General features: G+C 40.9%; 1 protein-coding gene across 13 annotated transcripts in view; it reads left to right on the top strand.

Annotated features, from left to right (window-relative positions):
* NRG1 (neuregulin 1) overlaps positions 1–27,791 on the top strand; it is a 528,537-nt gene that overhangs the window by 419,219 nt on the left and 81,527 nt on the right. The window contains exon 1 of one of the 13 annotated variants that reach the window (XM_081894115.1): positions 6,265–7,847. The exons of 11 other annotated variants lie outside the window; for them this stretch is intronic. In XM_081894115.1, coding sequence (XP_081750241.1) covers positions 7,199–7,847 — 649 coding nt within the window. In that variant the 5' untranslated portion in view covers positions 6,265–7,198. Of the gene's footprint in view, positions 1–6,264; positions 7,848–27,791 lie in introns of those variants that run through there. One more of the 13 variants, XM_081894117.1, reaches the window with a different exon arrangement.

The raw sequence follows: 27,791 nt of genomic DNA on the forward strand, positions 1-27,791 counted from the left end.
TGAAATAACATTTTCTCCAATACCTCCTGTCCCAAAAATCGCTGTCTGGGAGAGAGGCCTTACTTGTGGTCCTACCAATGTGAAGAATGTGGATGCAAGATTGGTCATTCTCAGTGACAGCATCTCAGATATGTAACTCCCTCACAAGGAAGATCTGTCAGTCTCCCTTTTTATCTGCATTTAGGAAATAGGTAAAAACTTGTTCATTTATCCAGACTTTTGGCCAATATTTTAATGAAGTTTTAATTCCTGTCTATATTATTAACTTCTGAATTGTTGTGTGTCACTTTATTATTATGAGATCTGCCCTGGGCTCCCCTTGGGGGGGGTGGAGGGCAGGTTGCACATTAGAAATAATAAATAGTGATAAATTATGCAAGGGCATATCTCAACTGTCCTACCTCACAAGGAAAGCATAAGGAGGTTTTTTGTTACAGTGTGACTGCAAGGAAAGAATATACAGTGGTACCTCGGGTTACCTACTTAATTTGTTCCGGAGGTCCGTTCTTAACCTGAAGCACCACTTTAGCTAATGGGGCCTCCTGCTGCCACCGCACCACCGGAGCACAATTTCTGTTCTTATCCTGAAGCAAAGTTCTTAACCTGAGGCACTGTTTCTGGGTTAGCGGAGTCTGTAACCTGAAGCGTATGTAACCCGAGGTACCACTGTAATAATATAGAAAGCTCCATTGAGATGAAATTGAGAAGAGTGTTTAAGTGTGCAAAGCAGGTCTGCAAAAGTGGAATTCCATGATAGTCTGGCAGCCATGTTTGTTCCTGCATGTTAGTTTAACTTAGTCCACAACTTAAAATAGAATGTTGGCGAAGAACTACTTTCCTTCTTTCTCTTTTGCACGTACAGTAGTTACTTGCATCATAGCTTAGCAGGGTTAAGGTATGGATAATGTATTTTGTTTTTCTTATTGATGTAGCTGTTGCAAAGCCTTGGGAATCATCAAAAAGGATTTGAACAAAGGACTTGGAAATAGATCTTAAGTCAATGATAAGGCATTGTTACCAACAGCAAGTTTACTGCAAAATCTCTACACTTTATGCAGTATTTCAGTATGCAGTGGTTTTCTCTGGTTTTCTCTTAATATCACTGAATGCAGGTCATTAAATGGTTTTTCTTTCTGCATTTTCTGTTATATCACATTACCCTTTCTTCCCCATTCTATGATTTCACAAAAGGATTTCTTTCTAAGACTGACTTTGCAGTTCTAAAGTAAGATTATAGCCCCCTCACCTAACATGGATTACTTTATTAAATCTCATAGATCTTAACCCATTTGATAATAGTTTCTGGCTATGCCAAATGCCAGTGTTAATAACTGGTGGCAATGGTACAGCATGCGACTCAAGGATGGAGTTTTGTTTTAAAGTGAACATGTGGTTCTGAGGTTGCATTCAGTTATGGTCTCTGGAAGTAGTTTCTAGTGAGAGGGCCCTTGCCATGCTTTATTCAGTTCTGTTCAGTACCAGACTGATGTTAGTAAAGCAGAACTGATTCAGAACAAACCGACTGAAATGATGCATAGGCTGCAGGGGCTGACAGGAGAAAAGACTGAAAGAGTGAAGTATGTGGAGGTTGCTCAAAAGGCTGCTGTGCAGAGGAGATGGGATAGCAGGGCCCTGATAACCTAGGGCAAGAGAATCATGTCTGAGCAATCATGCAAGGATGCTTTTGTAAATGAAAGATGGCTTAATTCTAATTTCTCTCTCTCTCTCTGATGGTTTATATGATACAGATATAGTATCTTCTCTCTCTCTCTCTCTCTCTCTCTCTCTCTCACACACACACACACACACACACACACACACACACACGGAGGCAGACATGATAGTAAAATTGTGGATTTGCAAGACTGTACTTTGTTCCACTGAGAACAGTCACTAAAAAGTGGATCAAAAATAGAACATATTTTTTATGTATTTTTGGAAAAAATCGCATACATAATTTGAGAAAAAAATTCAGAAAAGTTGCTTGGCTTACAGCAAAGAAAAGCAAAAGCAAAACAAAAGAAGCACTTCAGCGCCTTAGAGATTAACAAAGCTTCTCTGTTGTCCTTGAGCTTTCTTCAGCATAGTTGAGGCATCCCCAAACTCGGCCCTCCAGCTGTTTTGGGACTACAGTTCCCATCATCCCTGACCACTGGTCCTGTTAGCTAGGGATGATGGGAGTTGTAGTCCCGAAACAGCTGGAGGGCCGAGTTTGGGGATGCCTGGCATAGTTAATCATCAACAACTAGACAGTCACACTAGTATTTCCTGGGAATCTTTTCTTCACAACAAGCCATATGCTGAAACTGAAAGTTTATTAGCAGATTGAAAATGCTAGATTCAGTGGCTGCAGTCCACAAACCATTGATTACAATGAGTCTTTAGCGTGGTGAGAGTTCTCTGTATGTTGCCACTTATGTAAGCAAGGTTGTGAAGCAATGGCTAAGACTATCAGGTTTCCTTCTGCATTTCAATTACTTGAGAGAGGAGGCAGAGTCTAGCCGAGTCCAGCCCTACCATGCTAAATCTCAGTAAACAACAGAGGCATACCTAGGGTCTCTTGCACCCTTTACCAAGGAGCTGTATCAGCGCCTTCTCACCCCCCGAAAAAAATCACTTTACTACAATACCTACATTATAAATTACTGCATTTTATGCAACCCAAGTACAGTGGTACCTTGGTTTAAGAACAGCTTAGTTTATGAACAACTTGGATTAAGAACGCCTCAAACCCGGAAGTAGGTGTTTTGGTTTGTGAACTTTGCCTTGGCTTCGTGTTGAGTGTGTTCCATTTGTAGATTGAGTCCCCCGCTGCTATGGGGAAGCACGCATTGGTTTAAGAACGCTTTGGTTTAAGAACAGACCTCCTGAACGGATTAAGTTCGTAAACCAAGGTACCACTGTACTCGAAGCATCTATAGCAGCGGTTCTCAACCTGTGGGTCCCTAGACGTTGTTGGACTACAACTCCCATCATCCCTGAGCTTTGGCCTTGCTAGCTAGAGGTGATGGGAGTTGTAGTTCAACAACATCTGGGGACCCACAGATTGAGAAAGGCTGTGCTAGAGTGTGGGTGAAGCAAAGGGGAAGGGCAAAAAAGTGCATGTCTTGTGCCACAGTGCATGGATGGGAAGCTTCTTGACACACATATATGTCATACACTCCATAGCCTGATAAGTGATTTTTGCATGGCGCCTGCCTCCGCCCCCCGAGCCTGCATCCCTGGTGGGGTGGTGGTTTTAGCAACCCCTAGGTACACCTCTTCTTAACATCACTGACTTCTTCATTTAATAGCTTTAATCCCAGGTGGTCTCCCATCCAAACATTGACCAGAACTTTGAGTTATCAAGGATGCAGGGTGTTAGTGATTTGTAATGTAGGGTGTCAGTGTTTTGCATAGCTTTGTATTCCTCTCATATAACTCATGTCCACCTTGCCTTAAACATCATCTAACTATCACATGTACACTCATCAATCTTCATTTTTCTTCTTTCCTACTGCTGCCCTAATGTGTGCCTTCAATTACCAAATTATCAAATTATCAGGAGTGGGGAAACCTAAATCTTGGGCTAATATATATGCAGATTTTATCTTACATTATTCAAGAACAGGGTTTTGATTTCTAAGGTTCAGGAAAAACATGAAACTTCAGCTATTATTTATGCTGCTCACCTCCTAATTTTTTACCAGGAGAACATGTGGAATCACAGTCACATTAAACCACAGTCAAATTAAAGCTTACATGAGTATACTGTACAGAAGAATCACAGAGCTGGTTCATGCCAATATCACAAGAATACCTATCCAAGGCACAGATCCTGTCAGCTGCTGTTGCGGTTGCTCGAGAGTAACCAGTCAAGACTCTGACCTGTTTTTTACAGGCTTTATTTTGGTGCAAACTATTTACAGTGAAGAGCGTCATAAGTTCATGTCTGGCTCAATTGCTAGCAGAATCCGAGAGTGCTCTGTTTTTGTACCTCCCCAGCCTTTTCCACCCCTCCCTGTGCCTCAGACTACTGCACAGGATGGGCGATGGCAAGGGCGTGCTCCCCGCCTCTCCGGCTTGCTCAGGCTCGGTGTTAAGGCTCTTCCTAGCATCCTCTGGTCCTTGCACCACTTCTCCACTGGAAGTGGGGCTTTCCTCCTCGCCGTAAGAGGAACTGCTTCGCAAGATTTTCGGTGGCTCCCTGTAACACAACTGCGCATCTATCTCTCGCCTCTGAGCCGATGGCAGTTCCCTGACAGATCCGTGTGGAAAATTTCATAGCTTTTCACAAAGAATGATGACAAAAACCCAACAAATCACCTAACACTTCTGTAGGCACCAGGTTCCCAGTTTCCTTAAGGCGATCTCTCTCCACTCCTCAGAGTGGGGCAGACCAGCAAGCAATGCTGTGCAACAGAAGGCTGTGCTGCTCTGCTGCTGCTGAAGCCTCCCTTACCTGGGTTGTTTCTCCACCAGTGGCAGAAGCGATGGGGAGGGTGACACCTGTGGCAGCACCGCCTCTTGCGCTTCCTTCACCTGGTGGCTGAGCCAAATCTGGAAGGCTCTATGGTGGCCTTTTCATCTACGGTACTTCAACTGGAAATTTAAAGGACAGTACTGGAAGTAAAAGCTGACCGCCCTGACCCCAAAGCCTTGAAACCAAGCGAAGCTACTTCGCATGGAAGAATTCTGATTGTTTTATTCACTTACTGCAAAGAACGCTCAACTTTCAAAAATTTGGTGCCTTTAGTGGTTAAGCTTGCTTGCATTGAACGGAAGGTATGTTGTTTTCTACAGGCTTACATTGGAGTGGATGAATTATCAGTATTAACCAAAATTCCTCCCTGGTGCCTCTTGATTAAAGCTCATAGAGACGCAGTAGGCTCAGCGGTGCCAGGAAAGCTGATGCAGTGTTCAGTCTCCAGCAGCTGCTGATTAAGGGTTCCTAGCACGTTCCATCACTATATATTGACACATTGGGTTGCAAAATCTCCAAAGAAGCTCCTACAGTGCCAATAAATCTGCTTTATGCAAATGTTACTTACATTTCCATGGCCGTACTTAGGCTATTCTTTTGCGCAATAAGGATCCAATATGAAGCAATAAAGAGGGAGAGCTGCATTTTAATATTTTGCTGAACGCTAAGATTAGGGTGGGTGAGTTCGGCATCCTGATAACTTCGTTGCTTCTGATCTTACGTAAAATGACAGTCAAAATCAGGAGAACAACTATTGCATATATTTCAGTAGTATGGATCCGGCAGAGATCTGAAAGTGGGAGGACAAGATTCCCAGCATGGGACAAACACACTCCCTTGAATATATTCAATAGGAAATTCTAAAAGAGATGTACATTTTAAAATCATTGTTTTGGTAACTTTTCATAGGAAACACTGGTGCTCTTGTGGAATAATAATAAGGATATGGTGTGGTGCTACCTTCCAAAAATGGTGTCCCTGGCTATTTTTTTAAAATGTAAATTATTGGTGTAAACAACTGCACAGAAGGCAATGGGCAGTGAGGTCTGTATCCCAAAATTCCTTTTCTTACAAATATAAATAGTTTTATTTGGCATGACTTTGTCACGCAAGTCATGAACCATCTATAGGAATTACTCGGTCTGTTGCAATTCTCGCTGATAGAAAACCTTTGACCATTTGTGAAACCAAATATGAATTTTATTTGCCAGTTAATTGTGTTTGGTTTCTACTCAAATTTATAGTCCTTGAAAGTGGACTATAGTGGAGCTGATGACATTTTACTCAATATAATTAGTAAATGGTTTGTAAATACTAAGAAACAGTGGAAGATGTCAAACTGAATAAACTTTAGCTTTGGTCCTCTTTAATTTTGGAAGACAAAACATAGTATTTTTCAAGCAATTTCCCCCCCACACACAGCTAATGCAATACTAATATAGAATTGTGTTCAAAATATTTATTCCAAAATCTAACACGTGGATCGTATGCTTGAAAAGCTTCTATTTAAATAAACCAAAGCAAACAAACCCTGTCCTTCAAATCATAATTGTGTTGCCTGTGATGAATTCTACTTACTAGACTGATGAGAAGGCAAACTTTATCTCTAGGTAGCAGGCAGAAAGAAACTGCAGCTGAAAGGCCTATGTCCCCTGGGAGGGATCGGATATCCGACAGTCTTAGCATTAAGTCCAGCCCATAAGGCTGCCACCTACAACCTTCCCCACCCTCATCCTCGTTGCAGCTTTGTTAGATTGCTCTAATCGATTGTCATCCTTTCGTGACCACACAGTAGGAGAAAGAGAGAGAGAGTCTAACTGGCTCCTCCATTCCTCCCTTAGATTTTATGGCCTCTCCTCCATCTAATTGGATGAAATAGGAAGTCACTGGCAGTCCTGCGTTGCTGGGTGTGCTGATTTAACTCGGACCAGCCCTGCAGAGGGGTGGGGGTGGGGAGAGAGGAAGGGAAGCAGAGGGAATCTGTATGCCAGAAGAACAGAGTGAAGGAAAGAAGAAAAGGGAAGGAATACTGGGGAGGGACAAAGAAGAGGGAGGTGGTAAGGACCGAGGACAGAGTTGCCATTATCTCCTTTTCGAATCTCTCTGTAATGATATTGGTTGCAGTGATGCCCAGGGAGCAGGCACCTGCTGCTCTGTAATGATTCAGCCTCTTTCTGCCGGCTCTTTCGCACAACAGGATGCTGTTGCTACTGTCATTGCTGCTGCTGCCGCCGCCGCTGCTACTGCCGTTCTTACTGATTTTCCTTTGGCTTCTGCTGCATGACGGCTGTGTTTTCCTCCATCTAAGCAGCCACCCGCCTCAGATGCTCAAGGTGAGAAGCCAGCCTCTTGCTCTGGGCTCTTCGTTCACTTAAACAATTTTCCTCAGGATTTCAGATTCTTCTTCTTTCCCCTTAATCTTCTTATTTTTCGCTCCGTGAAGAACTGAGATGGCTTGAGAGGAATTATAAACAACAATTTTTTAAAAGTGAGGAAGGAGGAGGAGCAGGAGCTGAATCATTATGAGAGGCTTTTCTCCTTTCTGAATATTTGGAAGGATTTCTCCCCCTTTATTTGGATCGTGTTCTGACACTTGAACTCTTGATACCTATGCTGTGATCCGGTAAGATTTCTCTGGGTCTTTTTCCCCTCTTTTGGCTTGCTTGTTAGTGATAATGGAAAGATTTTTTGAGGCCTTCTAGAAGAGAGCTCAACTGAAGAAATACATGCTTAAATATGTCTGAAGCTACTCTGGAGAGTTTTCCCAACCCCTCGAACCAGCTGAGTCCCACTCCATCACTCGAGGGGCTTCCTGCTGAAGAGGACATAGCAGAGAATCAAGCAGCAGACACCAGGGTGCAGGGAATAGCAGGCCTTGCTGCTACTTGCTGTGTGTGTCTTGAGGCAGAGCGGCTGACAGGCTGCCTCAACTCTGAAAAGATCTGCATTGTCCCGATCTTGGCTTGCCTGATCAGCCTCTGCCTCTGCATTGCTGGCCTCAAGTGGGTGTTTGTGGACAAGATTTTTGAATATGATTCTCCAACACATCTTGACCCAGATAGGATTGGGCAAGATCCAGTGACTGCCGTGGATCCTACTGCACTCTCTGCTTGGGTGCCATCTGTAGTGCATACTTCTTACTTTCCAGTACCCACAAATGTAGCTAACTTTGAAGTCACAGGGCAGCCTTCTGGTTCACCAGTTTCCCCTGAGGTTGCTTCTAAGCCGTCTCCATCTAGAGGTGACCAGTTAGAGGATCAGTTTTTACTCTCTTCAGTGCCCTCCTTACCCCCACCTAGTATAGAACCTGAAGTGAAAGGGTCCACGACAACATCTCTGCCACAAGAATTTGAAACTAATATCCAAACAGCTCCACCAAAACTAGGTAAGCATTCAATCCTATTCCCTGTGCAGATTGTCGTTCATATGCATACAAAACAGGTGCAATCTATATTAAAGATTATTCCTATTGTGATCATACGATTCATACTAACAGATTTGCTAATAATTAAAGAGGAGTGTGTTAGCTCAGATATTAGCTTTAGCCTGTCCTTTTGTTAAAGTTGCAAAAAGAGATACTTGAGAAAGCAGGGGTGCTAGTCATGTAATACTAACAGTAACTTTGTTCAACTGATGCTACTTTACAAACAGTTCATCTGGTCCATTTAAGTAAAGAATTGTATATGACTGTTATCATCACTCCCTTTTGATCTTGATTCTTTTGTGTCCCTGGCAGATTATGCCCTTCAACACTCGTTCATACTCCTTCCCCTTAAGTTAGCTGGTTAGTGCAAAGAGAGAGAAAAATACTGTTGATTTGGCAAAAGCAATGAAGTCCTGCGGCACTTTAAAGTCTAACCAATTTTATTATGGCATGAGCTTTCATGGCCACTGACTGCTTCATCAGATGTATGGAATGTGAGCTGCACTCCTAGCATATGATGAACCGGGCTCCAGTCCATAAAAGCTTATGCCCATAAAATCAGTGAAGTCTTCAAGGTATCACAAGACTCTTAGTCTGTTACAGCAGAGGTGCCAAGCATGACTATCCTTCTGGAAATTTGTCAGTAATTCTGATCATTTATATTTCCAGTTAGAGCCTGGTACCAACCTGTAAAGATATGAGCTACTATACCAGTGTCTCTCTGGCCCAGTATACCATTGTGTATAACCCCTCAATTTATGGCTAAATTTGAGAAATAGCTTGCCATAGGCTAAGCCCTGGAATCTCTTTATATTGGGAGCTCTGTCTTGGGGAGTGTGATGATAAAGATGAAGATGAAAGAGACTCTAAGCATGTGTGGAGTGCATTTCCTTTGCCACTGAGTAATTTCAGCCATGTTCCAATATCAGGACAAACCATTTTCTGCTTGGAGGATGTTGCTTTTAGCTTGATAACTTATGGTTTTTTAGAAAATCCCTGGAAACATTGGAGGCAAAAAAATATCAATTTGTTTAGATGTATAAGCTTGCCCATTCTGAAGCAACATCAACAAATTTATTGAAATTCACCCCACCCTTTACTGACTTGTGTCTAAGCTCCACAAAATAGCTTAAACTGGAAGTTCTAAACTCTAAAGTTTCCTTTTCTTTTATTCCTCTATGTAGGAGACTGGGCATGAACAAGCTTTTCACTTGAACCTCTTGCTATTAACATATTTTAGAGAATAAAATGCTATGTTGGAAAATAAAATTGCCAACATTTTTTTGAAATGCAAATCACTGAAATGACACATAAATAGTGAACTTCTATTAAACATGCAAAGGGGGTGTGTTTTGAGAGGGGGGTGATATTTAACAGAGATGTGCAACGGTGAACACTGATTTGTTTGTTCTTGTAACATTGTAAGCTTTATTCCCTACCTCTTCACCCCCTTTTTTGCTAATATACTTTTGAGATGTTATTTCGAGAGCATCATAAATCAACCACATGGTCATATCTGGCAGATGTATGTCAAATGTAAAAAGATTAGCAGTTATACCACAAATTTACAGACCAATCCTATGCATGTTTGCTCATTTGGACTTGTCTGTCTAGTGAGTATGTTCAGGATTGAGACTTCATGCACCAGATGATTTGAATGGTATAATGAGAAATCTCCATTGCTAGCAGTGCAGCTACACCCATTTGCAGGAGCTGTGGATCTTGCCCAGTTATTATAATAGTCCAAATATGAGTTCTGCTGAGACAGGATTCAAAAGGCACAACATTACAGCTCCTTCAGAGATCCTTTGCATGAGAATCCATTACAGAAATGCTGGCTGGAGCACAACTTACCTGAGTTGATAGTCTGTTGGATTGCTGAGCAAGAAAAGTTGATTAGTATAACAAAGATTGGTCATGTATTTGTCACGTTGACTTACTGAGCTTAACCAATTTTAGGTAGATGGGGGGCATGGGGACAGCAAGCTTCTTTCTCACCTTTTTTTGGGGGGGGTCTCCTTAAAAATGTTGCCATCCCTCTGCAGTTGGCAAACTGAGCATCGTTTACAAAAAGCAGCTTCCCGTAGGAACCAAAATGACAAAGACCTGTAAAGAAGCAAAACCAAACGTATACACAGCCTGCAGCATTCTGCACAACAGAGAAGAGTTTATGAATTCAAGAATTTGAAATTGAGACAGAATTCGCTCATAGCCCACCCATCTAGTGGGTTTCTTGAGAGGAGGGGGGGAGGTGGCCTAACAGCAAATCATTATCTGCATTCCTCTCATCCCACATTTGCAGAAGGGAGGTGGTGGAGGAAATTTTGGAGGATTGCAACAACTGTTTTGTTCTTTTAAGCCTTAAATTCCATATAGATATTTACAGAAGGAGTAAGGAACTTGTTAACTGATTTGTCTTTGGTTTGCGTTAAGAATATTTACATAGATGCATAAGCCAATACAAGCTTTAGAACTATGAAGATCCCTCTAGAATTGGTATGGGGAAGCAAGTCTTCAAGATACTTGCCATGGCTCTGAACTTACCATGTGCATTACCTATTTCACGCGGTGCAAGTCATTTGGGTAAGGGAGGGTTTTATTTATTTATTTAATCCTCTAGGTGGGTTGTAAGAGCCGGGTGGGCACTTAAGCAAGTAGATATTTATTCCTAGTAAGATTGCAAGGCTTCATACTAGCACTTCTTCAGGGCTAAATATGTGCTGTCATCGTTCATAGTTTGAGACTGACATGTCATTTTTGAACCAGACTTTTTGTGGTTACAGAATCCCATTTTCTCCTCTCCTTTTCATCCAACTCAGCATATTCTGTTTGGGGCTCTATCTTTCAAGGTCATAGTCTGACAAGGGCTAATTGATTCTTCTCTGTACTGGAGTCTGGGGGAGAAGCAATCCCAGTAATTGTCTCCGCTGTCTCGAGAACTCTCATACCTTTTAGTACCGTACACTTTGTATTTTTTCAATATAGAAATAATCCCTTTTCTTCCCTCTGCATTCTCATTCTAAATTAAATGTCACCCTGGTTCTGTTGAAATAGGAAATAAAACCTAGTGTTTTATGCAATCATATATAGGGCATATTCATATACACATCTGAATGATGTATCTATGGTTTACATTATATTCTTGCCATAACCTGCAATCTCTCTGTGAAGATGAGTTGGTTTCATGATTACTAATCACGCTCAGATGAAATAGTGCTTTACACATAACCCACAAAAACACCTTCGTTACTATAATGGTTAGGTTCAGGACGTTGCAATCATTTCTGTGGTAATAGCTGTATTGTATTATATCGTCAACATTTTTTCCTGTTATTAGAGCTTATTAGAGGTTTGAGCTTTTTTCATTTTCTAGTTGAATGAACTGTAAGGAGTTCCTGTGCAATATTTGATCACTAGCTTCAAACACCCCAAATATTTGATAGTGGCTTTTTACCTACCACTCCCTACCTGGTTTCACCTGCCAGATTCTGACTCTTTGTTTCTTTGCACATGCATAATGAATAACAGAAAGGCACAGTGTGGGTGTGTGGGTGTGGGTGGGTATATATATATATATATATATATATATATATATATATATATATTTGCTTTCGTAGATTTTCACGGGTACAGGAATGCAGGTTTTGGTGTCCTCGGGTGTCTTCCCGTGTAAAAGTTGGGGTGTCTATGCGACGTTTCGACGAGGTCTCACTCGTCATCTTCAGGCTGGTGCTTTCGGCTTCTTGTTACTGGAACAGAGCAGGATCTCAGTGTTTTAGTTCCTATAAATACTGTTGAGGGGGTGTGGTGTATAGCCTCCAATGTTCTGGGCAGAGAGGAAGTTCCCAGGCTAGTGTGCCTTTTCTTCTTTTGTTCCTTAATTACTTGAGGGATATCTTGAGTGATTTCTTGAGTGATATCCTGAGTACCACTTAGGTGGGTCATTAGGTGTGGATTAGTTGCTAAAGTCTTTGTGTCTTGACCTCTTGAACTTTGTGAAGAGTTTTTCTGAGAAGACACACTATCTACCGGAAAAAAACACACACCAACCGCTACTTACATGCACAATCACACCACCACCCTGCACAAATAAACTCCGTAGCCAAGACTCTCATCTCCAGAACCAAACGCCTGGCTGACAAAGACCACTTGACAACTGAGTTACAGAATCTCTCAAATGTGTTAATTGCCAATGGATACCAGCAAAACAGGGTTACGAAGCTAATCCAAAAAGAAACACCCCCCAAAAACCAAGACACAGAAGAAAACAATGGCATGGCCCTCCTTCCTTATATCAAGGGCACTACAGATAAAATTAGCAAAATCCTCCATAAACACAATATCAAAACAGCCTTTTGCACCAACCAAAAAATAGCCAATATCCTCAGAAACCCCAAGGATAAAATCCAGTTGGAAAACCAAGGGGTCTATGAAATACCCTGCAAAGTCTGCCCAGCCACGTACATTGGACAAACAAACAGACGAATAAATGCACGTATCGCAGAACACAAGAATGCCGTCAAAAAAGAAGAAAAAACTTCCTCTCTTTTCCAACACATGAAAGAAACAGGACACGAAATTAATTTTGCAGATTCCAAATTGCTCTTTAACATGGAACATCACCACAAGAGAATAATCATGGAAGCCATCGAGATAGAGAAACACCCTCACAACATGAACAAGCGTGACGACACATCCCGCTTGCCAGACATCTGGAAATTAGCCCTCCCCACAAAAACTGACACCAGATCCAGAGGCACACAGAACGCCATCACCAATCAACCACACCAGACCCAAACCCAGACCCTCTCCACAGATAAATTACAGACACCATCCAGTAGCCAAACCATGGTGGCACCTCCGGATGCTGCACCCCCCTGCAATCCCTACACAGATCTGGCTGACACAGGCCACAAAACCACAGCTCGCCCCTATACACGAAGCCAAGCCAGAGCACAACTAAGTGCAGTACAGCCATCTTCTCAGAAAAACTCTTCACAAAGTTCAAGAGGTCAAGACACAAAGACTTTAGCAACTAATCCACACCTAATGACCCACCTAAGTGGTACTCAGGATATCACTCAAGAAATCACTCAAGATATCCCTCAAGTAATTAAGGAACAAAAGAAGAAAAGGCACACTAGCCTGGGAACTTCCTCTCTGCCCAGAACATTGGAGGCTATACACCACACCCCCTCAACAGTATTTATAGGAACTAAAACACTGAGATCCTGCTCTGTTCCAGTAACAAGAAGCCGAAAGCACCAGCCTGAAGATGACGAGTGAGACCTCGTCGAAACGTCGCATAGACACCCCAACTTTTACACGGGAAGACACCCGAGGACACCAAAACCTGCATATATATATATATATATATATATATATATATATATATATATATATATATATATATAATTTCTATCAGACGACTTCATGTCCCTGTTGGCCAGCAGGAACAGCCCTACTTAAAGAGTCCCCTTGATGCAAGATCAGCAAAAGGACAAAGCAGTGCTTTTTAAAGTGGTAGCTTCAGTCCTATTTAAGTTACTGTTGGGGAAGGCCTAACTAAATCTAAGCTTGCAAGGTTTTAGGAAGCAATGGCTGTGATCCAGTCTAGGCTCTAGGCACACCTGGAGCCTTTTTGAGAAGGTGGGAAATAGACTTAATAAATCTAAAGCAAATAGATTATTTATTGTAAAGATGAAAAAAATATTGAATTAGGATCTTGAACAGAGCTAAGGGTGACTTTTCACAACCGCACAAAGTTTGAGAGCAGTAAAACTCACTCAACACTAAAGGTAATCATTGTGCAGCAGGTGTGACTTATTTTCAGCAAGTCTTACTCCCAGATAACTTAAGAATAGACAGTCAGCCAAGAAGGTGTGAAATGTAGCCATATTAACTTTTCATTTGTGAACAGAACTCTACTACAAGCTTTATTAATTTAATCATTGTGTCTCGGTATTACAAGATAGACAAAAGTGGGTGAGATTAATCTCTTTAATTTAATAATGGCTCAACCTCCATAAAGTGTGTTATACCCTGCCCCTTGGCATCCTCTGGTTCATTTTAGCTAATGCCCACTCTGCTGTTTTCACAACTTCACTGTCCACCCTTCCTCACACCCTGAGTTGGTCTTTGACAAAAACTGCATTAGTATGTATGATAAAGCTTCATAGCAGGATACCTGTTGCCACATCCTAATTATACTACAGCTTAACTAAGATATTTGCTGATATACTTGATAGATATATTTGCTGTATTCAATTCTGGAGGTGTAATGCTTTTCATCTGATAATACTTAGTCACATTCTTTGCTGCAGAATTCATTTTAACTTTATCTAGTAATAGAGCTGTCTTGAACAGCACACCAACTTCACCTTGTAGATGCAAGTGGAGTCTTCAACTGTAAACTCATCCTCCCCTTCCCTTTTTTGAAGTGTCCATAAGAGGAACTTGTTGGGTCAAGCCAATAGTCCAGTATTCCCACAGCAGCAACCCTATGAGAAGCTCAAAAGTAGGACCTGAGCACAACAGCTCTCTGCCAACCTGCCATTGCCAGCAACTGATATTTAGAGGCATATACTGCTTATGACAGGGGGACGCGGGGGGGGGGCGCTGTGGTCTAAACCACTGAGCCTAGGGCTTGCCAATCAGAAGGTCGGTGGTTCAAATCCCTGTGACGGAGTGAGCTTCCGTTGCTCGGTCCCAGCTCTTGCCAACCTAGCAGTTCGAAAGCATGTCAAAGTGCAAGTAGATAAATACGTACCACTCCGGCAGGAAGGTAAATGGCGTTTCCGTGCGCTGCTCTGGTTTCGCCAGAAGCGGCTTAGTCATGCTGGCCACATTATTCTGTCTGCAGACAAACGTTGGCTCTCTCGGCTGGTAAAGCGAGATGAGTGCCGCAACCCCAGAGTCGTTCGCGACTGGACTTAACTGTCAGGGGTCCTTTACCTTTACCTTTACCTTTTACTGCTTATGACAGTGAAGGCAGAACCTACCCATTATGGTTAGTAGTCATTGATAGCTTTATCCTCCAGCATAAATGCAGCGGCTGAACTTAGGGATAAGTTACGTATTTTTATTAGTAGATCAGCAATTTCACATTCAAGTTCTTTAAGAATTCATGTGGGGATGCCTCCCAGACCCAGCAATTCGCCAGCTTTTCATTTTGTCGATAAGGCCTAGAACTTTGTCTCTCATCACCACTATCTGCATCAGTTCCTCAGACTCCCTTCCTGTGAAAGTTACGGTAGTTCAGGAACAGGGACCTCAATTTGCATCTTCCTCTGTGTGGCGTTCAATCTCTTTTTGTCTCCTTTATTATCCAAAGGACCATCTCCCTAGGCAGTCTCCTGTTACTAATGCATTTAAATAATTATAGTGGTTGGGGTATTTGTGCTTTTAGGAATACGCTCCTTAAACTCTTTTAGCATCCCTTGTTGTTGTCCACTCCACTAGCATTTCTTTTGCCAAAATTTGTGTTCCTTTTGGTTCTCATTTGGATAAGACTTACATTTTCTAAAGGAAGTATTCTTGCCTCCAACAGCTTAAGTGACTCTGTTCACTAACCACCTAGGGACTACCTTTGTTCTGGTGGTACATTTCTTGATCTGCAATATACATTCTAACTGAATATCAGTTTTTGATAGTACTATGGTCACTATTCCCAAGTGGTTCAGCAACACTTACATCACATCTGGTCCTGGGTGCCACTCAAGATTAAGTCCAGGGTCGCCATCCCTCTGGTTGGCTCCATGACCAACCGTTCCAGAGCAAAGTCATTTAGAGTATCTAGAAATTTTATTTCTTTGCCTTGACTCAAACTCACATGTAGCCTGTCTGTCTGAGAGTAGTCACCTGTTACTAAACCAATCAGTGCCAGTGCTTATCTATGGCTGTGTTCATTGGGTCCTCCATATTCATTCATTGGCAACCCAGTGAAACAGGTGGTAACCAGGGATTAAAAAGTGCAAACTCAATATTGTACTAGGAAACAAATAAATTCATCATTGGTGTTCAGTGCTTCATGTAAGATGCATTGCTCCCTTCAAATAGAATAAAATTTTATTAGCATTTTTTTAGGAAACAAAAATAACTTAAAGCATTTAAAGTACCTATGGAAGATAGTAGAGTTTAAAAGTGGCGTAAGTTTAAGTGTATTACTTAAATGCATTAGTTGTTTTTTACCTGAAAGGCCTCTAAGCAACTTACATTTAAAAACATAAGCATAAATATATTATGCCATAGGGACAAAAGAAAAATGCATCTAAAATATTACAATTTTCATACACCTTACAACCTTCTGCACCCCCCATAACAGCCATAGAAAATTTGGCAGGACAGTATCAATAGAAAAGAATCAGCTCAGTCCATCAAATTGCCAGGGGGAAAGGTAAATCTTTACTTGCTGCCAAAATGATGTTCATGAAGGTGCCAGGTAGATCACAATTGGAAGAACATTCCACAGAAGTAGAGCCACAGCTGAAAAGGCTCTCTCCTTTAACATCATCGTTCAAGCCTCTCTCAGAGTAGGGACCTGGAGAAGGGCCTCAGAAGTTGATCTATGACTCTGGGTAGGGCCTTTAAAATATTGGGGTCTTGAGGCATAAAGAGCTTTAAAAGTCAAAACCAGCACTTTGAATTAGGCTCAGAAGCCTACAGGTACTAATTGCATTAGTACCGTACTAATTGCATTGACAAAGCAATCAATTAGAGCAATTAACACCGCCTTCTAATTTCCTCCAGCCCCTCTATCTAGTTGTAAAACAGAATTGGTAAGTTTCCTAGCATACTAGCATTCGGGAATAAAGTTAATAGTTGCCCATCTAGGGCTGTGGTTCAAGATCCTTTGGCTTTCGGCTGGGTGAAAGCGAATAAAGCGAAGTTGGATAGACGGCAAGCAGAGAGACTGTGATATTTACTCAACATTATGTATCAATAAGAAACTGGACAAGGAGGATGCAATTTTCCATCATTTCCACTGATTTTGTTACCTACGTAGGTGAACCCACAGAAATAGTTGACTATGGATTGCTGTAATCTGTCGGGGGCGGGTAATAACTGGGACCCCTGTTTTTCCATCACATTAATTTGGAGCATTCCAACAATGTTTATAATTCCATGTCCATTGCGGCACTCTTGTTCCATTCTTCTCATATCTTTATGTTATCTTTAGTCTTCTTCTCATCCAGGATGCCAAGGTCTCACATGATGGTCAATGACACCTAGCACAAACTTTCAGCAAACCTACACATAGTATCACAGACTTGAACTTTTCATCCATTTTGCTTGATGTTTGCTGTAGTTAATGGTTCTGAGAACCTAGCAAGGTCCAGGTTAGCATAACACAGTGTTTTCTGTTCTGTTGTATAATAATATTGTTAGTTGCTTTAAAGTTTAAACTTTGTTAAAAGGTGGGGAAATAACACTTGATAGTTCAGTGTCTGTGTGCCATCCTACATTGCCTTGCCATCCTTTCACAAGTATCTTCACTGCAGTAAAAGTCAAATGCAAGTGAATTGGTATGACAAGGGCTGGTGCTGTCATGTTTTCATTGTAACATCTGTATGTGATCTTATATTTGTATATATTTTAATTCTACTAATGCTTAATTGTTTAAAAAGGCGGGGTGTGACATGTGGGCCTAGTTGATCTCCTGGGAGTGAAAAATGAAAACATAAAAATGGAAATAAAAGCAGTCTGGTAAATATGAATTGAGGGTATGGCTGTCCTTTCATCTATTTCCCCTGGGCTCATCCTCCATCACCCACAGTCCCCTTTTGCTTCTCCAACTACACCCCTGTTACCATCACCCAACTCCCAAAAGACCAGGAGGGAATTAGAATGGGCAGCTGTCATTATCATTTTTCTGCCTTTTCATTGTACAGAACAAATGGCAGCTGTTCTCCGTCTTGCACTAAGTCCCCAGAGAATAGTCTTAAGTCAGGAAGGAAGAAAAAGAAATATCCCTTCCATACTGTTACGGAAGTTGTGCATTGACTGTCTCTTCCTTAACCCTCCACACCAGATTCAGGAAAAGCAGTGTCTATGATGGACACACAAACTTCAAATTTAGGCATATAGTCAAAATTAGACTTGAACCTGCAAAAATCAAGTAAGCAAATGCCTAACTACACAGCCTCTGTGTGAGCCTTTCTATAAATGGAAAGGCTTCAACGTATCTAAATCACATTTGAAAACTGGAATCCTCACTTTCTAGATCATATATGTGAGTGTGACCTTGAGTGAAATAGCCAGGTGTGCATACATATTTTGGAAGAAGGTGTCACATATCAGAATGATAAGTATCTTAAATTCCTTGTATTAGTAGCAGCAGAGTAAATTAATAATACTGCAGTTACCCAGCTGATGGCATAGAATTGTACTATGCCATTTTGAATAACTAGGCGATACTGTGTACACACGTGTCATATGATACCATTCAAAGTGTCATTGTACCCTGCTCCCATTTAGAAATTTACTAGAAATAGCTGCCATCAATTATCCTTTTTCATTGTTTTAGTGATGCTTTATTTGCCTTTGTGCATTGCAGATATGTACCAATGAATTTCCCTTCGGTTTGCAATACAGTCGTTTTTATTTTGGAACAGAAAAAAGAGTCTTTCCCAACAGCTGACAGCAAGGCAAAATGGTGTTTCCAACAGGGCAATGTTTCAAGTTGATGTGTAGCTGTGCATTTATTCCGCAGTATGCAGCTAGAAAGATATAAATGGAAGCTTTTATGCTTTGAACATTTGCAGTCTTGCTAATGGAAATGCAATAGATTTTGCTGCAGAAACCTAACTCGGAATCAATACTGATGCAGTGAACCAGCTGGTTCAGCAGTGGAGCATGTATCTATAGAAAGAGATAGAACCCGGCTATACAGGCTCCTGGAGTCCATATTAATTTGGGATAACAAGGCTCAACCAAGCTTGGAAAGCAGGTTTGGCCCCACCCATTCCTTAGTATGGCCTCATTGATGGACGAGATGGGGGAGTGGGAATTGAAGGGGAAATAACTTCACTATTCCATAAATCACTGAGGGTTAGTACATGTGATGTTAGGAGCAATGTAGTTTCTGGATACAGCTGAATAATGCTTTGCTAATTGTGCTTGCCTTGTTCTATCTATCCTGCAACTATTCCTATACTATATCTAGCACCAGCACAGCATAATGAATGATGAATATCAGAGGTCAGCAAAAGTTAAATATTTGTTCACAAACCATGTATGTAATTGTAGGAAACTGGCAACTATTTCTAGTTAGCATATATATATATATATATATATATATATATATATATATATATATATATAAACAAGCTTTGTTCACAAGTTTTGTCACCATCCCATGATCATCCTCATTGCTGCAGTAGCCTGGTTTTTGGTTTTACTCCCTGTGCTCTCACAAGCCAATTGCATATTGACTGATGCTTCAGTTAGCTCTTGACTGCTGCTAAATTTCTAAAGGCTATCCAATGGATTATCTTGAATGGTTGAGGTCTATGAGAACTGATTGGCTTGGGGTATGTTTGTATGTAATGCATGATAGTTGGCCACTTGACTTGCAGAGCAGTGCAGACACATCCAGCCTACATATGAATTCTTATACGTAGTAATGGGACCAAGACTTGTTTTCCACAAAAAGTAGGTCAACAGTGTGATAGCCACAGATGTACAAGGGTTCACAGAGGCCTTCTTTAAGAAGAGTTTGGATTTGATATCCCGATTTATCACTACCCGCAGGAGTCTCAAAGCGGCTTCCCTTCATCCCCCACAACAAACACCCTGTGAGGTGAGTGAGGCTGAGAGACTTCAAAGAAGTGTGACTAGCCCAAGGTCACCCAGCAGCTGCATGTGGAGGAGCGGTGACTTGAACTCGGTTCACCAGATTAAGAGTCTACCACTCTTAACCACTACACCACACTGCTCCTGATGAAATTAGATTCGAAAGAAGCATTCTTTGGAAGCCAATAGAGAATAGGTTGTGGTGTTGGTGTCATGCCCAGGACAGTATCTGGTTTGCAAATATGCCCCCCAAGCATGGAAACCCCTGATGCAGACTCTTGATGGGTGTCTAATTTACTCCTATGATTACCCCCCCCCAAAAAAAAGATCCACTAGTAGGCAGTTCAGGCCAAAATAGAGTGCAGATATAAGTCACTGACAACCACATTAGCAAGGGGCGGAATCCAATGTGGCAATAAGGCAACATTTCATCAGTACACGGAGTTCCGCTTGTGCAACAGAATGGTCTCTTTCCCCCCCCATCCCACCATGCACCCCTTAAATCTCTTCTGGGGGTTCCCCAACACTTTTGAGCAGATACTGGGGAGGGGGAGGGGTGTGCATGGGGAGACAGGGGGAAATACTGTTACACAAGCTAGGTTAGTAGGTCTCTTAAGCTTCTGTTCTCTTACACTGGACAAAGTAAATATAGGCCTTGATGGGACTGCGCATTTTGCCAGTTACTGATAATGGTAGTTGCTTGTAATATGTTACATCGGCTCATATCTCATCCTGGAAATTTCGCCATCAACAATTCACAGTATTTTAACTTAGCGCACTTGTTGACAAAGATATTGATGCCCAGTAAGGCATATTGACATCATTAGATAAACAGCATCTAAGAAATTGATGTCCCCTTGTGATATAGGCCCCACAAAATAGACATAGACAGACATTAATCTTCAGTTTTACTGACGCTACATTAATGATCTTTCATACTTTATAATATTTTTTTCCTCTTCTACTAACTGTATATGACTTTTTCTCAACAATTTGTACATTGGTGATTCATGGGATATGGTTTTCAATCATTTAGTAGCAGATCATTTTTGAGATAAAGGGGAACCAGCAATGGCTCATTCAGGTAGTATGCAGTGGCATGCGACATGCAAAACAAATCCCAGCTCTGATTAGAGTCTTTGCTGTTACTCTTTCACCAGTCAATTAATTCTGATGATGAGACACATCAAAGGGGAATAGAAGGCACCAGGTATATGCAAATGTTTCTCAACCACACAAACCCAGCGTCTTAAAATGGCTTGATTTTTCTAAGGTCTTAGCTGAAATCTACATGAAGGTACTAGAACTAGGTCTCTGCTGTGATGTTTACAGTTTTTTCACAACAGCTAAGTTAGACTGCTGACAAAGATGGTATTTTGAAAGTGAGGGATTTTTTCCCCCATTAAAAAAATGGCAGTCCCTAACCTGTGGAGGTACAGAGGTACAGCTAGCATCCTCATTATGCAGTTTTTGTCGCATGCAGAAGACTTGCCACATTTAACTTCTGAGATGTATATGCAGCTTACACAGGGGTTCTGTTCCATGTATTACATGAAAATTGTGTATACCCAAACCCTTATAGCTTCCCCATGACGGACAGGTGAAGGGGAGAGTGGGAGCATTCTCAGCACTCACAGATCCAGTACACTGAGTGGGCCTTGCCCAGCAAGCAAGGCAGAGGGCTTAAAAGCTCTCCACCTTGCTGGGTAAACCCAGCATGATAAGAGCTTTTAAGCTCTCCACCTTGCTGGGGACAATTTCAACCAGCCTGCCTTCAGTCATGTGTGATGGAAATCATGCAAGACAAATGTGCATAAAACGAGGGATTGCTGTATTTTACAGCCCACCCCATTAGTTTGACTATAATTTGTTTTAATTAATTTTAGTATTGTATTTTTGCATTATTGTCACCTTATAGTGAAGGGCAGGTAAGAAATCTGATGCTGATGATCACAATGATAATCATGAGTTCATAGGCAGGTCGGAATTTTGGAAATCTGGACCAAAATGAGAAGACAGGCAGAATTTAGTCAAGATTCCAAATCCTGAAAGTAAGGGAGGTTGGTGGTGGGACTTTCAGGACCACGGACAGAGCCCAGGCAACAAACTTGGTGTTCCAAGGAAGGCTCCCTGCACTCCCTAAGCCTGGCTACATCTCTCAGACTCTTCCTTCAGGCAGAAGCCAATAAAAGATAATTTATGACCTTAAAACTCATGAGTTAATTGACTTCTTTTTGAAATGTGATTTCTATTCTGTGCTAAATATCCGAGAAATGAGATTCCTCACTTTTCTTTGTAAGACTTCTATTAATCTTTCCCACCCCACCCTTTCTCAGTTTTTAATTAACTGTCATTCATGCAAAACCGGTGTTATTGACTTCACAAATTTGTTGTATATCCTTTAACCACATAAGCTCCTGGTGACTTTACCAGATGTGCAAAGCGATGCTTTTATAGAGGCCTGACTTCCAGGGGGAGGAATAAATTGTGAATGATGTACATTTAGTTTGATTACTTAGTTAAAAGAGCATTAGAAAAGAGAAGGCATATTTGGTGAATGCATCAGAGATGCAGGATGAATTAAAACATTCTGTTCATTTAGCAAATCATTCTAGGTACCATTTAGTAATCCAACATGTGGACTGTCACAAATATTCAAATATGATGATATTCGGCAGATTCCCAACAGCAGAAGCCAAGCTAATATATGCACATCACATTTTGGCTACTGCCTAATAAATGTCGCTTATGTATATGTACATTTATTTGAAAATGCATATAATTTTGTATAACATTAGGATAAGCTATTCAATGTTTATTTATTTTATTTATTGAATATTAAAGCCTGCATTTTCATGTAAAATGGCAATGGCAGCTAACAACAATAAAAACAACCAATATTACAATGAATGTAGTAAGCAATAACACAGTAAAAATATTGACTACCAAGTTAAATGTAGACAAAAAGTCAGACAATGGTAACCAGCTAAAAACATATTCAGATTAAAATGCATATTTAATTGTTTTGGCTTAGGTTTTTTGTTTGTTTATATACTACCTTTCCATAGTGAGCTGTCCCCAAAGCAGCTTATAACAAACATCTAGTTATCAAAATATAAAACAGCGAGCTGGGGGAGAAAAAAAAACAGTATACAGAATTTACCAATACATTCAAATATGACAAAACAATTGAAAAATATAGAATAAATTAAATATTACAAAAGGAAATAATCCAGGTTTAATACATAAGTATAGTGCAAAATATAATCCAGGTTTAATACATAAGGTTTACATACAGGTTTAATCCCGGTTTAATACATAAGTATAGTGCAAAATTAAAGTTAACCTCCTACCTAAAACTGGTGATGCCAGTCAGCAGCCATGCTGCAGCATTCTGAACCAGCCTAAGTTTCTGAGCAGCCATCAAAGTCATCTCCATCATGACAAAAGATGACACCTCTAGGAATGATGTAGTTGATACAGCAGCCTCAGATGGGCGAAAGTGTTCAGGCCACCGCTGAAGTATTCTGGCCAGTTCCAAAGTTGCAGGAGTTCATTCAGGAATACATACAAACTATAAAGTTGATTTTTTTAAAAAAAATTGCAATCCATCCAAAACACAATAAATTCCAATTCTTTGAAGTACATTTCTACTGATCAGGAGCTTTTCTGTCTTATCCAGAGACAACACATCCATTACTGACACCAAACAGCTATTTTTAAAAATGAACATTTTCCTTGGATTGTGATGGAGAGGCAGATGATTATCTGCATGCTGATGACACGAAAGTCCAGGCAGCCTTCCTGATCAGTTTTATGTAGATGCTAAAATACCACACAAATATACTGAAAAGAGGAAAAAGAAGAACACTGGAATTTAGAAAAAGTAAGCTCTGGATTGGAGAAGGGGAGAAGGGACCCAGAGAAACCTGAATTGAGGATCTGGCACACAAACATCCTGACAATCTGTTAAACTATCAGAAGCTATTTGCATCAGACACAAAACCAGCCCTAGTTTTACACCACCACCCCTTTCCACTGTGGTTGACTTCCTCAGGTAGCATAGTATGTGATAATAATATGTTTCCCATGCTATTTTTTACTGTGTGGAGGGAAAGAAAAAACGCTCATCCATCAGGCATCACCTAACACTGTCTCTTTCTTCTAGCCTAGATTCAGCAAGCTGCATGGAGAATCATTTTGTAGTACCAATAAACTTTAGTTTCTTTTCTCACACACCATCACTAATGAAGTTCCAGCTATAACACATGATCTATTGAGCACCAGGAAAAGGAATTCACCCTCCATTACAATACCATCCCCCTCTGTCATTACATCATTATATTTCCTTCATATCTCCTCTGTCAGAACATTCCAAGCCCTGACATTACTTTAGTACCTTGCAGGGAATCAACTTAGTTTCATTGCTAATAGAATTTTGCAAGATATCAATAACAATATTCCCAATTTGTAGATCCTTCATCCGTGTAATTTTAGTGATCTATGGCTATAGGTATATTCCATTATGTTTAAAGAGAAGCAGTATTTCAGGATCAAAGAAGCAATCAATATGTTAGCACAAAGTATTTTTCAATGCTAGTTAACTGAAAATTGATGTATAGATCCCTCTTTGTGTTAATAAAAATGGGAACAATAACACGAAAGTATTGCTAGTAATTTTCAACATTAAAAGACCACAGAATATGAATATATGAATATATATATTGCTGTCATTGGGGTATGGAATATAATTAACATGTATTGAGGTAAAACTTGTGTTATATTATAATGTGTGTGTGAGATGAAGGTCATGAGGCAAAAATGTTTGAAACTTTTCATTCATGCTTTTAAATGCCCATTTTCCTGATCATTGATTATCATGTTGTTTTACTTTAGTTTAAGCCCCAAATACTCAACATAGACAAGAATGGCAGATGTGTAAGGGGGGATGTGGGTTAGTAACATTTTGTACCTTTGTGGTCAAAATGTACGCAAAAAGCAAGTTTTCTTGCTACCTAGAAAACTCACCTATACTTTCAGATGTCATCTGCGATTTCCCCAGGGTATTTGACTCTCAGGATTTTGATTTTGATTTTGACTCTGTTTTAGAAATTGATTTGTTGGATGCAGTTCAAACAACAACAAAAAGTCAGAGCTGAATATTGACATAGTTAGCTGTGTAGTTTAGATGATATATCTCAGTACCTGACACTGCAGTAGCTGAAGCCCAAAGTGATAAAACAGATACCACTTTCAAGAGTAGGGATGTACATGGAATTTGATGGTTTCAATCTGATCAAGCTTTTCCCACATCACACCACCTCCTGCATCAAGTGCCCAGTTAAGAGCATGCTGGGGCGTGAAACAGAACATATAGCAGCATTTGCGGAGTGGAGAGTTAAGCTCATGAACTTCATTAACATGATGATGCATTGTGCCATTTTCTCATGAGAAGGAAAGATAGATCATCAATGCTCAAAAAGAGGGCAGGAGGTAATGTAGTTGCTTAAATGACTATAGTTAAGATTCCTGATGGTTTCTCTGCATCTACAGCTATACAGTGGTACCTCATGTTACAGGCGCTTCAGGTTACAGACACTTCAGGTTACAGACCCTGCTAACCCGGAAATAGTACCTTGGGTTAAGAACTTTGCTTCAGGATGAGAACAGAAATCACGCGGCGGCAGCGGGAGGCCCCATTAGCTAAAGTGGTACCTCCGGTTAAGAACAGTTTCAGGATAAGAACGGACCTCCAGAACAAATTAAGTTCTTAACCCGAGGTACTACTGTATATTACTACCACTATTAATTGGGGGATACGTAGCATGATATGCTGGATATCAGAGAATTGTTTGAATCAAAAATAGATTTCGAAAATAACTTTTGTTGGATTTCTTAGCTGTATTGATAACGGTAGGATAGGAATCTTTTTGGTTTCACCAAGTTATTTCCTGTTTGAAGGAGGAAGGGATAAAATATATAATCTGCACTATTTTAGAGCCTACATGTCAATCAGTAGGACTGCAACTACAATTTGAAAACATTTCGGGGGAGGCCCATAGCTCAGTGGCACAGCACTGCAGCCCCAGCATCTCCAGAGAGAGAGAGTCCTGCGGGGAAATTGCCCTTCAGTGCCAACTACATAGGGCTAGATGGTCCATTGATCTCTCTCATTGTAAAGCAGCTTTATATGTTCCCATGTTTCATTCAAATACAGAGATTATTGATTTGGACGGGGGAGTTGGCTTGTATTTTATAAACTAGAGGAATTCTGGTAGAGCTTGGCATTGAGAGAATAGTATTGATCTGGGTTCCAGCTCAGGCTCTGTTACCCCACCCATCTGCCCATGTACCACCACAGCTTCTTTTGGTCAGGTTCTCTGTGATCACAGCATTTTTCACTATGCTATGTAGCCAATGTGCTCAGTCCCTATGCATTCCCATCTGTTAAGCTAATCTTTTTTTCTCTTTGCTCACATCACACTTTTCGTATACCCCCATTTCTCCATTTGGAATTATCCCAGAGGCTTGCCCACAAACCTTACATGGTGCACGTCTCGTTTTAAGCTACCCCAAGGCTATTTTGCACAAACAATATATTCTGGACTGCACTGCTTGAGAACTAGAGGCTGGGCAATTACAAGTTTGACTGCTCTCCCTTACTACTTTTTTATTTAAAAAAAAAAGCTCAGTGTATATAGAAAAAGAACCTAGTCTCCTTAAAAATTTTTTGCCTATGGGAACTTTGGAATGAGTGATTCCACCTTAGGCCTTTTCTGCATTAATCCTCAATTTTCCAATTAAATGTGGGTCCTAAAACATACTGTTTTATATTAGCCATCATGTCAATACTGTAATACAGTATGCAACTTCCTTCTTAAATAGTGAGACAGTACTGTGACTGACAGTAGTGCCAGCACAAACATTCAGTATTCATGAAGAGCAGCATAAACATCCCTTCATTTCATTTGTTACCGGTTTACTTTTAGAGTGAGAGAAACATGCAATCCAGCTGCAAAATGAGCTCAAATGGTTTTATCCTGCTTAATTTTAATGCACAGCCTACAAGGGTAATTGATCTCACAATTGTTCTTCTCTCCCCAAGCCTCCTGCAGTCTCACTTGACTTGGTTAGTTTTAAAGCACAATTAGTGACACTACGATTAAGAAAGGCGTTCAAGAAACATGAATGAAATACCAAAGGGTTCTGGAAAAATCTTTTCAGATGAACTTTCATGGGAAAGGTGTCAGTTAAGAGTAAGAGTGATTGAAAACAATGCTGTGACGCAACTAGGAATTGTCCTTTGTTCACAAATGAGTAAAAAGGTAAAGGACCCCTGACAGTTAAGTCCAGTCGCAAACGACTCTGGGGTTTTGGAGCTCATCTCGCTTTATTGGCTGAGGGAGCAGGCGTACAGCTTCCGGGTCATGTAGGCAGCATGACTAAGCCCCTTCTGGCGAACCAGAGCAGCTCACGGAAACGCCGTTTACCTTCCCGCCGGATTGGTACCTATTTATCTACTTGCACTTTGATGTGCTTTTGAACTGCTAGGTTGGCAGGAGCTGGGACCAAACAATGGGAGCTCACCCCATCGTGGGGATTCAAACCGCTGACCTTCCGATCGGCAAGCCCAAAAGGCTCAGTGGTTTAGACCACAGCGCCACCCACGTCCCACCACAAATGCCTAGCTGGAGGCTAATAAGGTTTTGGAATGTAAACTATCACTGCAGTTTTGTTACATAGAACGAATTACATGAAGGAGCACTTTTTCAGTACCTTCTGACCCAGACTTTGGAATCATTGGGAGAGATTCTGCCTATGGAACTCCCTCCCAGGTAAAATCAGGTAGTTCCCCACTCCAGCTATGTTCAGGTGCAATGTGGAAACTCACCCATTTGCCCAGTCTTTTGAGGAGAGATTGGTGCTATGGGGGTATTTTTCCTGTTGTTTTTGAGGGTATTTTATTTTTATTTTTCAAGACTAGTGTAGTGTTTTATGTTAGCCACCATGTGATCCTGCTTGGGAAGAAGAGTGGGATATAAAAATGAATAAATCTGTATTGCAGGATTTGTGCTTTATTTAATTTTTTTTCCAAACAGTGCTAGACAAACG

The sequence above is a fragment of the Podarcis melisellensis genome (assembly GCF_964234715.1).
Source record: "Podarcis melisellensis genome assembly, chromosome: 17".
NCBI classification, from domain to species: Eukaryota; Metazoa; Chordata; class Lepidosauria; order Squamata; family Lacertidae; genus Podarcis; species Podarcis melisellensis.